Source organism: Bufo gargarizans, chromosome 2, assembly GCF_014858855.1.
Source record: "Bufo gargarizans isolate SCDJY-AF-19 chromosome 2, ASM1485885v1, whole genome shotgun sequence".
Classification (NCBI taxonomy): Eukaryota; Metazoa; Chordata; class Amphibia; order Anura; family Bufonidae; genus Bufo; species Bufo gargarizans.
Window position 1 is genome coordinate 248584375 of NC_058081.1, and position 18818 is coordinate 248603192.

At 39.4% G+C, this 18818-nt stretch overlaps 1 protein-coding gene across 4 annotated transcripts in view; it reads left to right on the forward strand.

Annotated features, from left to right (window-relative positions):
* The window catches only part of KIF21A (kinesin family member 21A), a 153075-nt gene that overhangs the window by 101287 nt on the left and 32970 nt on the right, over window positions 1-18818 (forward strand). For 2 of the 4 annotated variants that reach the window (XM_044280212.1, XM_044280214.1), the window contains exons 19-26: window positions 142-289; window positions 2449-2643; window positions 2824-2925; window positions 4467-4632; window positions 8032-8052; window positions 12053-12113; window positions 13134-13188; window positions 14337-14542. In XM_044280212.1, coding sequence (XP_044136147.1) covers window positions 142-289; window positions 2449-2643; window positions 2824-2925; window positions 4467-4632; window positions 8032-8052; window positions 12053-12113; window positions 13134-13188; window positions 14337-14542 — 954 coding nt within the window. The remainder of the gene's footprint in view (window positions 1-141; window positions 290-2448; window positions 2644-2823; window positions 2926-4466; window positions 4633-8031; window positions 8053-12052; window positions 12114-13133; window positions 13189-14336; window positions 14543-18818) is intronic. The other 2 variants (XM_044280213.1, XM_044280215.1) reach the window with 1 other exon arrangement.

An 18818-nucleotide genomic window follows, 5' to 3' on the forward strand; every position in this document is an offset into this window, starting at 1 on the left:
TGCTTTAGCTCTCTCGTTTTTGTGTTTTATGAATTTAATTTCGTCTTCATTTTTTTTATATTTTTTTGGTCAAATGCCAGAGCCAGGAACTATTGTATTTCACAAAGTATGTATGTTACAATACAGATTTTCTAATTCCAGGAAAAAACATCAAAGAAAAGCATCCAACACTTACACTTCAAAGGCAGCCAGACAGAAATGGCAGTCACTGGAAAGGAGAATCACTGACATTGTGATGCAAAGGATGACTATCTCCAATATGGAATCTGACATGAACCGGCTACTGAAGGTAAAATCTCACAATGAGGATTCAGGAAAAAAAAAAATTAAATAAAAATTTTGTAACTTAGGGTGCATTCAAAAGACCGTATAAATGGATCCACATCCATTCCGCAATTTTGGTGAACCGGTGCGGACTTATTAATTTCAATGGGGCCGCAAAAGATGCGGACAGCACACCGGGTCCGCAATTCCGATCCTGAAAAAAATAGAACATGTCCTATTCTTGTCCGCAATAGCGTACAAGAATAGGCCTATTCTCTTAGTCCCGGCAATGTGCGATCCGCAAAATGTGGAACGCACATTGCCGCTGTCCGTGTTTTGCGGATCCGCAAAACACACACGGATGTGTGAATGGACCCTTACTGGTTGGAACATACATTTTCATTTGTAAACCTGAGTGATTTGTGCATCGAGAGGTGTGCCTTGAATGTCTTTTGTCTTTATTTTGGATTGAAAAATATTTCCACTCTTCACGGTGGTGTGTGGTTCCATTAATCTTTGAAATTAAATTATTCAGCCATTTCAGCTCAGAGTTGGCTTTGCTTTGTGCTGACCGTAAAGAAAGTAAAAGAATCTTGGCAGTAGTGAAATCCTCTGTTAATAATTAGTCATGTCTGTTTTATGAGAACCTTAATTTCTTTGTGTCCTTTTTTTTTTTTTTTTTTTTTTATTTTTTATAAAGAGTTGTAGAGTTTATAACAGTAACACTCCATTAAAGAGTATCTGTCAGCATGATCAACCCTATTAAACCAGGCATACTGTCTGTTAGGGCTGATCATGCTGCATAAAATGATCCCGTAGTAGTTCAAATCTGTGACCCTGTTTTAGAGAAGTGTGCACTTTATTCAATATGGTAATTAGATGTTCAGAGAACTGTGGGGTGGGCCTAGCCCTTCAGAGTACCACTTTACCACCGCCTTTCCCCTTTAGTGACTCCTTCCCCTTGAAGGGGGCAGCCAGATAGCCTCATTGTTTTCCTGCCTGGCCCTATAATCCCAGTGCATCCACCAGCGCATGCACAGTTCAGATCTGGGCTCCAGTATAAGTGCCAGATTTACAAGGCCAGGCAGGAAGACAGTGAGGAGATTACCAGGTGCCGACGTCTTAGTAATCAGAAGATCACCTGTTACAAAAACGCACCTTTTCCCACTGAGAAATATGCTCTTCATTGGAAGAAATTGCAAAAATAAAATCCCCTTCACATATTTGGTATCAGTGCAGCGTCCGTAACAACCCGCACTATACAATTATGTAATTTACCCTGCACAGTGAATATTGTTTTAAAAAAATTAGGTATTCGCCACAAATAAAACTGAATAAAAAGCTATCAAGTCTTCTGTACCCCAAACTTTAACAATGAAAACTACAAGTCATCGCACAAAAATCAAGCTTTCAAACAGCTCCATAGAAATAAAAATAAAAAAAGGTATTCTAGGCAAGCTTATAGCTGAGTGGTAATGCAATTGCCTCATATCCACTGTTCCTGGGTTCAAAACCCCTTTCAGCCTCTGAAAAAGTTATTCTTGGAATCCAGAATCCATTTAAAGGGGTAATCCCATCTTAGACAATGGGGGCCTATCGCTAGGATATGCCCCCATTGTCTGATAGGTGCGGGTCCCACCTGTGGGACCCGCATCTACAAGGAGAATGGAACGGAGAAAGTTGAGGAGGGCGCATGCGCAGCCGCCCTCCATTCATTTCTATGGAGTGGCTGGTAACTTCTGCCCTATAGAAATGAATGGGAGCGGTGGCCGCACATGCCCAGCGCGCTCCCATTCACTTCAATGGGAGAGGCGAGGTGGTGGTGGACAGACCCCGGGGTCCTCCAGCTACAACTCTCCCCGGCTCTGTTCTCCTTGTAGGTGCGGGTCCCAGAGGTGGGACCCGCACCTATCAGACAATTGGGGCATATCCTAGCGATATGCCTCCATTGTCTAAGATGGGATAACTCCTTTAAGGGTTTTTATCTTACAGTAGTATTAATAAAATAGTCTTTTTTAAATAGTCTTTTTTTTCAGTGGCAGGTTTGCTGTTTTTTGTTGTTGCGGTGTATTCACACAGGGTTTGCCATCTACAGTAGGTTTAACATACGCTGGCTACTCTCCTAGTGTGTAGGCTAAATGTATAGGTTAGGTGTAATCATAACTTTTTTGCCTTCTGTTACAGCAACGGGAGGAGCTCACAAAGAGGAAAGAAAAAGTTACAAGGAAACGAGACCGGATTATGAAGGACACGGGTGATCCTGACAAAAACATTAATGCGCTGAACGAAGAAATGGAGTCGTTAAGTGCAAATATTGACTACGTTAATGACAGCATATCCGACTGTCAAGCCAATATTATGCAGATGGAAGAGGCTAAGGTAAGCTACTAAAACATATTACACCTTTTCTTCTTTCTTTTTTCCTTTTACTTATTCCTTCCTTTCTTTTTTTCTTTCCTTCCAGCTACATGCTCTTACAGGGCTTATAAAGCATAAATGGTGTACTTTTGATTCATAATCATGTTTGTTCCCTGTTAAAATAATTTGTTTCTCCTGTAGGAAGAAGGAGATACGATGGATGTTACTGCCGTTATTAGTTCCTGCACTCTAACAGAGGCGAGATACCTTCTTGATCATTTTCTCTCCATGGCTGTCAGCAAGGTAACACTCCTGTAGTTAACTTTTCTTTACAATGTTTCAAATCTGCATCATAACGTAACATACTTAAGCAGATTTGTAATACGTTTCCAATATAATGTGATAATCAGACAGGAGAATAACAGTATGAAGTGATTTGAACCTGCATGAGGATATGGCTTGGGTATCAGTTTGGTACATTAGACCCATACAGAACACTGCGATGATTCCTTACTAGTATTAAAAAAAATCTTACCAGTACATTTAAAGGCCTTGTCCCTTGACATCAACTTATTCCCCCTTATACACAGGATAGGTTATAAGCAGGTTTCAGACCCCTGGGGCCTCCTCTGATCACTAGAACAGGAGCCTATCTTCCCTCATGTGAATGGAGTGGCAGATGCGCATATGCGCTCCTGCTGAATTCTACTCATTGAGGTTGCTGGGGACAGCCGATGGAAAACTGCCCCCTTTCTAGGGACTAAAAAGTAACAGAAAAGATGCATTAGTTGTGTGTGTGTGTTCTTATACTGCTACATCTAGGGCTGTAGCAGTACTAAAAAGTTGTTGTTAAGCTGCTAATGGTATTGAGATAACTCTGCTCATTCTCTCCTAGTCTGTACTGTTAAGCTGACAATTGAGCTATGGAAAATATGAAGTAATGCTCATTATGACTACTATATTGTTTTTTAGTAAGAGAAAATAAACTGACTGCTCCTGAAAAACTTGTAAAAATATTTTTATAAAAACCTAATTTAACCATTTTGCTGCCATAGATTTGCACCTCTGGAAGCCAGAACACTTTTTGCAATTTTGACATGTAGAAATAAAACCTAAATTACAGAAATTAAAAACAAAATCCTACTCTCGCACATTGTTAAAATGCCACTTGCTACACAACCTGAGATACAGTTATCAGTATCAAGGACAGGTGCCACGTTGCAAGGGCATATGACAGGGCTGGCCAACCTGTGGCTCTCCAGCTGTTGTAAGACTACAATTCCCTCCATGCCCTGCTGTAGGCTGATAGCTATAGGCAGTCTGGGCATGCTGGGAGTTGTAGTTTTGCACCAGCTGGAGAGCCACAGGTTGGCCATCCCTGGCTATGAGATACCAACAATTGCATGGGAAGGGTTAAATGATGCCATATGTCATTTTTTTTAATGAAAAGGTAGAAAATCTTTCCACACAGTTAATATTTGAATATTCTAAAAATGGCTTGGTCACAAGATGTCATAAGCACCACTTGAATCCTGGGGCGCCGCTGCCTTCTCACACAGCTGATCAACTGGGGTCCCGGGTATCGGACCCCCGCCGGTCAGATGCTGATGATAGATTATCAGTTTAAACAAACTGCAGAACCTCTTTAATAAGTAGAAAACATTTATTTAGAATTTTTTTATTGTCTACACCTGTGGTGCGTCTTATCGTCCAGTGTGTCTTATATTGTGCGGGAAATACAGTATTTCATATTTGTTACGATCTTTGAAATCTAGAACTGGAAGAGGCATGATTAACAGTTTAATTGCAGTCTAATATTCTGATGTGCTATTTTTTGTTCATAGGGTCTCCTGGCTGCCCAGAGAGAGGCACAAATTAAAGTTCTAGAAGGGCGTCTGAAACAAATTGAAATTACAAGTGCCACACAAAATCAGCTTTTATTCCATATGTTAAAGGAAAAAGCGGAGCTGAATCCTGAGCTTGATGCTCTGTTGGGCCATGCATTACAAGGTTGGTTCCTAATTTAAGCAATCTCTTCTTTTGCATGTTAGTTTTTTTTTTTGTTTGTTTTTTGCATGTTTATAAATGTAAAGCCTATCTTAACATGGTTTTATTGAATAAATGCTGTAAGTGATTGTGAGGTATATTTCCAAGTCCAATTTTTTTTATTGGATCTTTATATGATCATACAGCAAATCAAATTCAATAAAAAAAAAAATGGATTTATGAATAATTTCTTACAGTTTAAGGGATTTTATGCAGAGAAATTTGATTGCTTATTTTATCTCATTATATAGTGAGCCATATAAGAAAATATATACCAGTATTTTATGTTTTATTTTAAAGAGGACCTTTCACTGATTATGACACTGTGAACTAAGAATACAGACATGTAGAGCGGCGCCCGGGGATCTCACTGCACTTACTATTATCCCTGGGCGCCGCTCCGTTCTCCTGCTATGCCCTCCGGTATCTCCGGTCACAAAGTTATGGTAGGCGGAGTCTGCCCTTGTTCTTCTGTAGCGCTGGCCAATCGCATTGCAGAGCTCACAGCCTGGGAGAAAATAACCTCCCAGGCTGTGAGCTCTGCGCTGTGATTGGCCAGCGCTAGAGTAGAACAAGGGCAGACTCCGCCTACCATAAATTAGTGACTGAAATCTCTGCCTACTATAACTTAGTGGCCGGAGATACCGGAGGGCATAGCGGGAGAACGCAGCGGTGCCCAGGGATAATAGTAAGTGCAGTGAGATCCCCAGGCGCTGCTCTCCATGTCTGTATACTTAGTTCACAATGTCATAATCGGTGAAAGGTCCTCTTTAATAATTAAATTAACATTTTCCTAAGTGCTTGTGTTTACATTAGGGTTTCAGAAGTAAAGGCTGTTTTCAGACACGGCACAACACAACTTTCATTTGTCCAAATTATTTTAAGAAATGAAAGCTGCTGGTTGGTTGCGATGAGCAGTTTGGGGGGAATTTATCGTCAGGGGAATATCTGAAGTCTGTTTTTCTTGAGTCTGCATTGACATATGTTGTTAAATTTGGCACATCTTTAAAGGATTGCACAGTGGTTTATTTTTCGGACCTATCCTCAGGCTCAATATCAGATGGGCGCAGGTCCGACTCCTGGCACCTACTGATCAGGTAGATGCACTCATGCTACTTCCTCTTCAAAATTACCTGTGCAATGTCTCAGTGCAGTGTAATTACAACTACTCGTCCCAACAGTATTAAACCACTGTACAACCCCTTTAAACCTAGCACTTTTGTCTAGAATTTTTTTAATGCTAAAATTCAGACACTTTAGGAAGTTTCATAAATCTGTCCCATAGTATTTATTTATTTAATATTTTTTGCATTTTTGGGGTCAGTTGAGTTTTTAGGTAAAAATTCTGACACTTGTGATTCTGAAAAAATTATAATCATGCAAGAAGCCTTCTACAGCATCTATTCTGCTTTTATTTTAAAGATCACATGAAATGTACTTATTTGTTTATCTGCTTATTTTAAGATTTTATTTATTGAATAAATCCCTTGGCTTCTCTCTATATGGATATTCCGTTTTTTCCATTGAGGCCTAAAGCAAATGCTTTCTGCTTTTTAGGCTTAGCACATCTCTTCTCCAGATCACCTTTTGTCTTTAGGGTGGTTATGGAGCACATTTTGTGGCCTACATATAATTAAGCTGATAAATTGAATGGTGAAAATGATTTTCCTGCCGCTTTCCATGATGGGTCTTCCCGTCTGCTAAAGGCAGAATGTCAATGGTGGTAGTATATTGCAGAGGATGGGGTTTTGGCATACTCCATTTACAAAAAGTGTAAAAGCTGTGCATTATTTTCTAGGCATGCTGTGATTTTCAGAACCACAACTGCCCTACCTTTTTGTTGTGGTCAAATCTGCTATGAAATCTGTAACAACATACCTTAAAGGCAATCAGTCACCGTGATTAACCCTATTAAATCAGGTATACTGCATGTGGGATTGATCATGGTGAAAAAATTAGCCCTTTTTGTCTGCAACTGGTATTACTGCTGCAGAGAAAATCTTATAATTCTTGTTTTTGATTATAAGCAAATTAGGTAGTTGGAGCACCAAGGACCTAGGCTAGGCATGCGTGAGATTGTAGGCCCAGGAGGCCTGGTCCTGTCAATCTTTCACAGAGGGGCAGTGGCAGTGGAGAGCGGAGAAGGTGAAGGGTTGCTTCAAGGGAGTAGACCAACTCTTCGGTGCTCCAACCACCTAATTTGCACACAATTGTATGTTTGGTCCACATCCGATCAGTTTTTTTGCGGATTAGTTGCGAACCCATACATTTAAGTAGGGCCGCAAAGATGCAGAAAGCACAAAATGTCTGTTCCGCAGTCCTGTAAAAAAGAGAAAACATGTCCTATGCTTTGGTTGAAAATACTGTACACCCAACAGATTCACCCAATCTATAAAAAAGCTAAATGTCAAAAAGAGGCTGGGCACTTGCTATACCTGGGGTAAGTGGCACTTAAATTTTTAGAATAGTCAGATACGATAAAAAACATGTATATGTCTACATACATACATTGTATATGTTTACATATGTTTTTTATCGTATCTGACTTTTCTAAAAATTTAAGTGCCACTTACCCCAGGTATAGCAAGTGCCCAGCCTCTTTTTGACATGTCCTATTCTTGTCCGTTTCACGGACAAGGATAGGACATTTCTATTGAAGTGAAAAAGAAAATGGCAGCATGCACATGGCTGGGATCCGTATTTTACAAACAGTCATGTGCTTGAGCCCTTATAATGAGAATTTCTATGGAACGGTAATACTGATTGCAGAGAGAATAGGCTCCTTAGTCACTATGATCAACCCTACCAGGCAGTATGTCTGGTTTAGCAGGGTTGATCAAAGGTGACAGATGCTCTTTAAGGCTGGTTCCCAGCATATTTTATGTTATCTGTACAATCTGTGTACAACCATAATTGCTCTAGCCCTCCATATTTATCTTTTCACTCTGGTCTTGCCAGGTTATTTATTAGGATGCATGATGACTCACAACTTATATAAAATTATTGCTGATTTTATTAGATGCAGTTCGCACTTCTGGATAGTGGATAAACCAGCTTACAATGTGGCCATTGACTGTACCTTTTACATTGATTATAATGTTGTCAAGTATCACATCAAAAATAGCTTTATGCTGGTAGCCAATAGTTGCCAAATCAGTCTGACTGTAAAAATTAATATTGTGATTTCCATAATGGATATATTCAGCACACCCTTTTCAAGTTGATTGTCACCCATGTATTCTCTCCTCTTTTCACGTGATCTTTAAATGTACTTTATAAGAATGGCGTTTAGCTCTCTTGGCAGATGAATCTGTTTTGATTGTGGTGTTGGTTTTTGTTTCCTTGTTGCTTGAATTCACACAGACTTAGATAGCATTGCAATGGGTAAGTATGTCTTTAGCTTACTATGTGTTGTGCAAATGCATGACTTACTAATTATCCATATGCACTAACCAGAAGACCACGCAGACCTTCTGAGAATGTGCCCACGTTGCATGTCCTACTATGATGCCATCCTTTCATTTATACATTCCCAGTCTCATCCTCTACCATACATTAATCAAGATATTAACAGCTGGATGCTGATAATATTGCTCCTTATAAAAGATGTAGGTTTAACTTTTTTAGCTGCACCAAATATAACCAGCTCTGAGGTCATATCTTCTATAATAATTTTTTTTTTTTTTTTTAGTTTACTTACACATAGTAAGTCATTTATTCTAACAACTTTTTGGACCCATTTTTTCCTATCTATATGTACAGTAGTTCAATTCAGATTTTGTTTAGCTATTAAGAAGAAAATAACGTATTACTGTTAAGGTAAGACTCCTGCTAGAAGGATGGATTAGTAAAAAAATATATGGCTTATTTTAATATTTATAGAATGCGGTCTCCACTTCTGCTTTTTCTGTAAGAGTTTACTTTTGTCTGGGTAAAAGGAATAGGTCATCAGAAAATGGCCTGTTGTTCAAATTTTTTTCTTTTTGTCAAATATTTTTAATAAAAAAATGGTTGGTGTTGTTATTTTTAATTTTCTGTGTCACCATATTTAAGAAGATCCTAAAATCTTTCTTGCAGTTTTTGGACCGGCCTCCAAGTGTAATAATAGGCACCACTTCTTGGTCTGTACAGATCACTTTACTGCAGTTATCTGCTTATCATTACACAATTTAAGTTACAATGGCAGATTAAAAAAAATATATACAGTGTGTGTATATATCTCATATAGGTGATATCACAGCTTAACTCTCCCTTAGAAGTCAAAGATGTCAGCTCCAGTCTATCGTGTCTATGGCCCTTGGTGGTTGCTGTAATGTATATCTCTAAATACTGTTAACAACCAAGATGGCAGCCCCCATAATCATGTTCAGGAAATAGAATAAAAAATAAAATTTATGTTTGGAAAATTAAAGCACTATGAAAAAAAAAAAAAGGATAGGTGCCAGAATCATTTTTTTTTCCTGTAAGAAATACATATAGTAGACACCTTTTTAAATGCTCATTGGACCATTAATCTGGAAAATATAGGTTTTCCTGAGATTGTACAATGGCACATTAATTTGTTGCTAAAGAGTTATTTATGATGATATAGTGTGTAAAGGCATTTTCAAGTTACTATCTACCAAGCTATGGAAATTGGCTAGCTTTCTGCTCTCTGGATGCTTGCATATTGGGTCAGATACCTGTCAGTCAATTACAGAACATGTAAAATAACATGTAGATTTGGGTAAAGTTAATATATTTTAACCTGCATGATCATCTCTGAAAACCTCTTTGCCATTAATACATAAAATATGTGAGAACTTGAGTACCTTTGTAAATACTGGTATATTACATTATTTGTATTGCTCTTGAGTTAAATCCTAAATTTAAGAAGTTTTTCAGGACTTACTTATTGATAACCTATCATTTAGAAGATCTTCTGGGGCCCAAATCTCATACCCCTACCGATTACCTGTTATCATGAACTGTGGTGCCAGAACCAAGCAGGGGGTCTCCACTGCTCTCCACACTAAGTAGTGGCCACTGAACAGCGGATGGAGTTGTGTAGTTCTAGTTCTGCCACCACAGATGGTTATAACAGCTGATCAACAGGGTTGCGGGAGTTGGACATCTGCTGATTTTGATATTGGTGACCTATGCCAAGGATAGGTCATTGATAAGTAACTTCTGGAAAATACAGAATAGCGTTCACACTTCTTCTGGTTGTTACAGTCAATAAGCCGGTCATCAGACACGCCTCTAGCAGGGTAGGTGCAGTCATCAGTTTATCCTACGTGAGATTACTGTACAGTGTCTGATGCATACAGTAAGGCAAGTAAACTCTGGGCAAATAATAAACCAACAGGTTTGAAGCATGCACGATTTATGATATCGAGTGCTGAAAAAAAGAACATGTAGCACCGGTTGTAACTCAAGGGCAGTAAAAGTTAATGATATGTGTTTACAGAGTTTCTCTACTTTTTATGAGGATCCATTGTATAGATAATTAAAGGGTTTCTCTAGGCATTTCGTCTAATTAGTACTTGGCAATAACCTGTGGAATGAAGATATTTTACATACAGATGAAACTCGTAAAATTAGAATATTGTGCAAAGTTCATTTATTTCAGTAATGCAACTTAAAAGGTGAAACTAATATATGAGAGAGCCTTAATGTTGTAATGAGTCTGTCCTCAAAATTATGGACACTCAGCTACCCACTTGGCCAAAAATGGCTTTACTAACATTACTTCTGGATACACCCACAAATCAGAATAAATCATTGATACGTATCCTCCTAGCAGCAGCAAGATTAATAATAACCTTTAACTGGAAGTCCAGTATCAGCCCATCCATTTCTCCATGGATTGATAAGACTGAATCCCTTTGCAGACTAGAGGAACTCTCCCACTGGGAGAAAAGATCCCACCATAGGTATAGCAGTATTTGGTAACCATGGATACAGTGGAGGGCAGGTAGGAAAGTGAATGCTCGATAACCAAAGTCCATCACTGCCTCTCATACTTATACCCCCCCCCCCCCCCCCTCATTATCCCACAGGTGTGCACCAGATATACATAGGCTCCTAACCCTCAATCCATTTATACCAAATAGCAATTTATTAGCTGCTTTTTGGTAGTTCACCCCACGCGCTCTCTCTCAATAACTACTACAATGCTAGCTATGGCCGCTCAGTAACTCAGATCTTCCTCACCACAGCGCTTTATACTTCCCTGAGTCCGTCCTACGCTCTCCTACTTACACCCGCCCTTTTCATTTTCCTGTAGTTATCTTAGTTCCTACACAGGACTACCTCCACACTCCAGTACTCGCTGTAATTTCCTCTGGGACTTGACCCCCCCCCCGCTCCACGATTGCCTCTGGCATATTTTACCATCTATACTGGTCCCAGTTGTTGTTCATTGCTGGCACTGAATTTATCTTTACGTTGTTCACCTACAGTTGTACCTGTATAAGCTGTCTCAACTTTATAAATCAATAAAAAGATTTTAAAAAGGAAGAAAAGAGACTCATTACATGCAAAGCAAGATATTTCAAGCCTTTGTTAGAATTTGGATGATTATGGCTTACCGCTTATGAAACCCCAAAGTCACAATCTCAGGTCCCCTTTGCTCAGGGGGTATGGAGTAATTAGCTGACTAGAGGGTGACACTTTGAGCGTAGAATATTGAACCTTTTTACAAAATTCAAATTTTAAGCTGCAATAATGCAATTCCTTTTAAGTTGCATTACTGAAATAAATAAACTTTTGCACGATATTCTAAATTTTCAAGCATCACCTGTAGTACTAAACTGTCCCTCGCTTCTCTGATGCTGCCATCTCCACTGCACTGAAGCAGACGGCAGGCTCTTCCGGGCATAGTGCATCTGAACAGGAAAAGAAGAGGCCACATCAGGACCCAGACCAAAGAGCACGCAGCTTGTGTCAACGCAGCAGAGATGGTGACATCAGCGGAGTGAGGGGAGGTTAAGTACTGTGTAAAAGATCTTTTCTTCCACCGGTTGTTGCCAAGCGCTAATTAGATGAAATGCCCAGAGAACCTCTTTAACCCCTTAAGGACCTCCTCCATACATGTACGGCGGAGGTCCGGTCCCCAAACATGGCGCCCGCTCGCACAACTTGTCCCGCAAAAAATAAGCCCTCATAAGGCTATGTGAATGGGGGGAAAAAAAAGTTAGGACTATGGGATGGCGGGTGTGAAAACCGAAAACGCAGAAAAGGAAAATCCCAGGGTCCTGAAGGGGTTAAACTTATCCAATGCTTCATGTTTTTTTTTTTACCTAAATTTATAATAATTTGAGTGGCAGTAAAAATGGAATTTCTACAAAAAAATTCTGCTACATTCGCTATGATGTTCACATACCTGTGTCTTTTATTTTAGAAAATCAAGAAAATAGCAGCGACGAAGAAGGATCATTGCAAAGCCCAGGGACGGAAGGCAGGTAGGTTCTTACAACAAATCCTTTATTTTTAAAATTACTTTAATATCAAATTCCTTTATTATTCAGAATACTTATAATAATAAAAAAAAATTTAACATACTCCCCCCCCCCCCCCCCCCCCATTGTGATTGTCCAAGCCATGGGTAGGAAACCTCTAGCACTCCAGCTATTGTGAAACTACAACTCCCAGTATGCATTCTTGCTCTGCTCTTCTCAGGACCTCCCATAGCAATTATTGGCGCATGCTGGGAATTTTAGTTTTACAACATCTGCAGTGCTGAAGGTTGCTGACCACTGGTACAAGCAATAAGAGTAGAGGCAGCACTCCAAGATTAAATTTAATTGGTTATTTTTTGACCAGTGTGATGTCATCAGGTGGCTCCCTGGCACACCTTGATGATGTCATCATTTTGTGTGTGTGTGTGTGTGTGTGTGTGTGTATATATAAACTATATGCACCATTTGAGGTCTATGTATGCTTGAAAACCATGGCCATGTCAGCCAAGCCATGGCATCTGGAATAAAGACCTGTTTTTTCACAGCCTTGCAGTGCTGCTTCTACTCTAATTTATTTTATTGTTTTGCCCAGTACTTTTATAGCGACAACATTTTCCACGTGTATGTATTGCTATATGTATTTTCCTTCTGTTGCACTGATGTAGATTTTCCCATTCCTTGTTTGCCATTTAAAATTGGCAAGATACATTGGGAGAATTTCAAGCCGTCTTCTCAAGCCGATTTCTACAGTGAGGATTTTTTTCACAGTTATTATATCCCTAGTGCTTTTGTGAGAAATTGCTGTCCTCAACTGACAGGTCATATTTAGATGGATGGGTTAAATAATTGCTTATTCTGTGCTGGCAAGTATAAAGGAATATACAACTATACAGTAATTTGTGAATAAAATAAACGAGTCATGACACATTGCAGATCTCCTCCTTAGGTCACTTATGTACACAATAGGACAGTGTGTTTGTGTTATGTCACATGCCTTTTTAATATAGTTTTTGTTTTGTTTAGTACGCTTTCATCTGATTTAATGAAACTATGTGGTGAAGGAAAGTCTAAAAGCAAGGTAAGCAGCAAAAAGCCATATATGCTGTTTACCAACTAACCATTGTAGAACATGATGCATTTTACAATAAGTATACTTTACATTTAGCTTCTCAGTTTGCTGTAATGTATTATAGACCTTACGTATGTGCTGCATTTTAATTGTATGGATATTTGCAGTTCATTTAAAAAAATAAAAATGTTGGACCTTTTTGTCTTCTACATAGCAAGCTGCTCGATTACAGTCTGTGTTCTGATTCCATCAGACAAGCTCTTTGGCAGGTCCCCTCTGTGCTCTCCTGAAGGCTGATCTCTTTACTACCACTTCAAATAAACCTAAATAAAAATGGATGTTGAGGAGCGGTCAGAAAGAGGAACTGCAGAGGGCTCCTCTGACGGAATGAGCACTGAAAGGCACTGAGCAGCTTTTGCTGTATTGTAAAACATGCAAGCTGTAGAAAAAAATGGTCTAACTTTTTTTTTATGGAAACCAAATATTGCAAATATGTTTTATTTCATAACCTAAAAATGTATGTAACAGTATCCATAGCACTTAAAGGGTATAGCCATCCTTTTAGCGCCATTATTAAGTTTACACATAGATGTAGTCTGTATAAAAGGTAGAACATTGCAACTTACAGCATCTATTATATCCTGGGGAGCAGTGACACTGTTGCAGTTTGTCAATGGGACAAAGCCCTAGCAGCACATCTGAGATCTATAATGAAGTGGGAAAGTTATCTTGTTGCTGTATTAAGCCTGGTATCGACTCTCGTTTGCATCCGGCCTGATTACACAGGCTAATGAAAACTGAATGTGGGAGGTATGATCCTCCTAATACAATTCTATTGATTATCAGCAGCACATCACTCTTTACCAAGGGAGATGTGCTGCCAATAGTTGGGCATGTTTCATCTTGATGAAAGATGCCCATCAGCTGGCAAACTACAGTTTTTCTATTTATTGGTTGCTCGATTTTATACGGCTGGTTTTCCAGAACAAGCTTCCCTATGAAAACTTGTTCCGGATAATTGGCCCAAAAATTGGGTGGGCCTTTACTCAACTATTAGTGTAGTTTACATACCCTTAACCACTTATAGGCAAGTCAAAATAATGAAATATATGTAATATAAGATGTAGTAAACTTCTGGTTTCCTCTAATCTTTACAGGCCAGAAGGAGAACTACTACCCAGCAGGAGTTACTTTACGCAGATAGTAGCGAGACTGCCGCCGATCTTGGAGCTGGCGATAATGCCTCGTCTACTTACCTCCCTCCTGTTCCTGAAGTGCAAGGGACTGAGAATAACCTGGAGACAAGTTCCAGTGCTGTTAGGGAAAAAGACTCCTTGCCTGTTTCTTCTAAAATAGGCAGCATGTAAGTCGGTCTGCGCTGTACTAACCAACACTGCTTTTTATTTGACTGTTTCTGTTTTTATGAAGATGTGCATGAGTTTATTAATCCGCTTCCATGTATTTGCTCAACTGGACCAGAATGCATGGAACATTTACTAAGCACCTTTAATTTCCCGCAAAAACCAGAGCTTCACCCTACAAATAACTATTGCCTTTATAAAGGGCACAAGTTAAATGTTCAGGTAAAGTTTGATTTGATTTGTGTTATATCTGTGTAGATAATCTGCGCATTTCTGTGTACTTTGTGTGTTATCACTAGGACACTCTTACTATTCAAGAGTCTGAACCTTTTACATTAAAGCAGGTAGATACAGTTTATTAAGTTTTCCTATCCCATGGCTGTGGGGGCTTTCTAGCACATTACATTGTTATCTCGCCTGCTCTGCATGCCATTATTTAAAGATATTAAATTTATCTAGCAGTAATGGTCCTCAAGTCAAGTTTCGCTGCTGGGTTTCCTAGAATCCATTATTAAAGATTGATTCTGGTTTTGAAAAATGCCAAGCAGCCTATTAAATATTTTTTTGATAGGAATGTGTTACGTGCCCAGCATTTCGGATCCTTTGTTACTGTAGTATAAAGCAATCATTCTTTCACATGCACCTATCAGTAATTTGCCTTGAAGGAATGAATATCGCATGTAAATCTTATCTCTTCTGTTGCATGCGCAATGTGTGCAAGGTAAAGCAAAGCTTAATAACGCAGAATTAGCAAAAAGTATCAGTGACAGCAAAAAGAAACATTTGTTTAAGACTCCATCTAGCATCTGCATCTTGTTTTAATGTTGGAAGATCTTGCTGCGAGTTTTAGAGCAAGGTAATTTATTAGTTTTGTTGTAATCTTGAAGAATTGAGCTTTTTATACATGTTTTCCTGTGCAAAACATATTGTGAACATATTGATTGAGAACTTCATCTGAATGGGTCCAACAGCTGAGAAAGTAGTGGCATTGGCTCTTTTAGATTTCCCCAACCTGGGGCTGAAGTGGAAATTGCAACGCAGCTCTGTTCAAATGACAAGGCAGTGGCACAGAAATGAAAAGATAAAGGGGTCACAGCCATCGATGCTAGTCCTGGAAATGGAAAACTGCACTTAAAAAAATTGCCCCCAAAGGTGTACATAGCCTTTTTATTATTGCATTGTACTTATTTTGAGCTAAAAATCATTTTTTCAATTGTTCTTTATTAAAAATATGAAATCCTTTTTTGTGTACATAGCTAAGATGCTGTAGTAGCAGCCTGTGGATTTTCTGTCTTTTCCGTCATTTATGGGAACACAGACTCCTCATCTCTGTTTGTTTTCCAACCTTATAAGCACTCATTATAGCTCAGTTCTTATCTTACTTATAGGAATTTGGTGTAAATAAGTGTTTGACCTCTCAGTAGTTTACAGATGAGGATTATTAGATAACTGGCACAAACTGAAAGTACAAGTCATACAGTTAGAAAAACAGTTAACCCTTGGTGACAGAATGGCTCAATATTTTTAATAAAGGCTAATTGAAAATACATTTTTCAGCCAAAAATCAGTAAAATGCAGTCATAAACAAAAATGGCCTGTAACATTGTACATAGCCTTTAACATTGTATATTACATTTATATGTAAACTTCAGCGGTTATCTATGATAGGTGGTCAAACAGAATTGCACCTGATGGTTTCCATTAGTCGCTGTGCAGACCTTGACTAGCTGCTTGTAATCTTTGCCTAATGCCAATTTGCATGTTTTAGTATAAATAGATGTGAGGGTATGCCCCACAAATCTGCAGCATATCTGGCCAAAATCTATAGCAAATCATGTGGGTTGTACTGCTGATTTTGATGCACAAAATACAGCAAATTTGCTGACGATTTCACCCTTTACTTTGCAATGGGTAAAATCCCTGGCACATATACACAGTGTAAGTTGACATGCTGCAGATGTGAAGACCACAATGCATGCCAAGTTATATTTTATTCTGGTGTGGACACACTCCAGAGAGTGTGTTGGATGAGATTTGTATAAACTTTATTTTATTTTGCTGCAACAGTAAATTAAATTGCTTGCAGAGAATCCACAGTGTACGTGTGGCCATACCGATACCTTTCCTTTTTACAGCAGCTTTAGTATGGTCACCATTGAACTCCATTTTACTCTTTGTCGATATCCATAAAACATTGCATGAGCGCCATTGTTTAGCTGCACCATGTATTCTAGCCCATTTCCTTCCACAGCGGAAGTTTCCATTTTCTGTTTCTGAGCTAAAATTTCCAGTCCTGTCTGCATATTGGTGACTGTGGAGAGCATGGCAGTGGTGATTTGCCTTCTCCAGTTTGTACAGTATATCAGTAGCAGTACATTAATCTGACAAAAGCGTCTGAGAATGCCATGCAACAGAAAGGTTTACACGGTGGATGGCCAGCTAAACTGAAGTTCAGTAACTGTAAAATGGTTTCTGCAACTAACAACCAGCAGAAAAATGTAAATCCAGACTAAAATATGGTCCAGTGCAAGATAATATCTGCACGCAAACTGTAAAATATTCACAGGTGAACATTTCTTTATTGGTAATATCTGTTCACTATCCTTTAAGAAAAGCCAGCAGCATTTAGTGACCCTCCACTTGTGGGCGACATCTGAGCAGAAACGCAAGTAGTTCGCTAATCATGTATGTTTAGGATATGCTCACATCTGCATCAGAGGCTTTGGAAAAAATATGGGACCAAATAGCACAGCATGCTGCAATATTTTGTCTGACGAAATGCTTTGTTTTCCCATTAGAGTTAGTGGAGTCTGTTGGGTGTCGCCTTTTACTGTCATTTGATGGCTTTAGTGCTTCCATTAGTTTTTGTTTCCTTTCTCCTATAACTGAGAAACGCAAGCACTGATGTGAAGCCAGCCTTATTCATCAGAAACTGGCGGTATACAAGGGGATTCTTTAGATGTTTTGCTGGTGCGTCCAAGTCCTGGTTACGGAACCACCGTGCCAACTAAACTGTTTGACTTTGGGCTATTGTCCTAGCAATGCCCTGGTTTTCATTCTTTATCCCCTATACAGGGATCTGGTTTTCCCTGCAGATGAGCCACCAGGGCTTACCTCTCCGAATAGGCCCATGTAGTTCTCAGCTGACCCTCGGAGGTCAGAGACACCTAGGAAAAGCTCAAGAGGAATTAGCAAAGTACATAGACAGAACCAAACTGAGGTCAGGCAGACCGAGTACATGCAAATCCAAGGATAGTCCATGGCCTGGGCAGACGGAACTAGGTCAGAATACAGGCAGACAAACAGATCAGAAACAGGTTAGGTCAGACGACAGAGAATCTGATCATAGCTCTAGTACATGCTCTAGCAGAGTAGCAGATGTATTACACAGGCAAGGAGTGGGACACACAGCAAAACATATATAGCAGGGCTATATACATACCACAGAGCAAGACAGCATTAACCCCCTACAGTTCTGCAGAATGCTGTGAGGTTCAATGAATTAACCATAAACCAAAACGTTGAAAGGAAGAGTGTAATAGCCTACTCATTTACTACCTGGTAGACTGATCATTCCCCTCTCACTGTGCATACACTAGGTGGCAGAGTGGCAGCAGAAACGGTCCTCTTGTAGTCATTTCTCTATACCTGCAATATTGTACAAAGGTCGTAATTACTTTGTACAGTATGCTCTTTAAGGGGTTAAGCAGAGTTAATCCTGACAGGATTCCTAGGGGAGAAAGTGAGTCCTGATTACTCCCCCCGGAAATCAAGTTTGTTTTCTCCTCCTGTCATATCCTGCCATCAGATGAGGCAGTAGGAATCACCTAATTGGTTCCTCTTAAGCATCAAGGTTTATTTATCCAATGTATAAACCCAGATCTTCTGCTATTTTCACTTTTTTTTAAATGGACTTGTATTTTCTAATGCAAAAATGAAAGCAGATATAATTATTCAGCCTAGGAAATTGTGTTAACTGTTAGAAAGTGAATGTGATGTCTTCCCAGACAGAGGTCCTACACATCTCTTAGGGTACGTTCACAGTAGAGTTTGAAATTCGGCAGGCAGTTCTGGCAGAGGAACGGCCTGGTGGAGTTCTCCATAGCCAGATAGTGCTGGGAACCATCAGATCCCCTTTGACTTATAATGGGATCCGGCCGCTTTCCAGCAAAAATGCAGGGTTTCAGCTAAGCAAACACCCAGTTGTTTTTAGTCTGGCCTACATCCATTATTTATGCCGGATCTTCTAACGCTAGTGTAAGCCTAACATAAAATCTC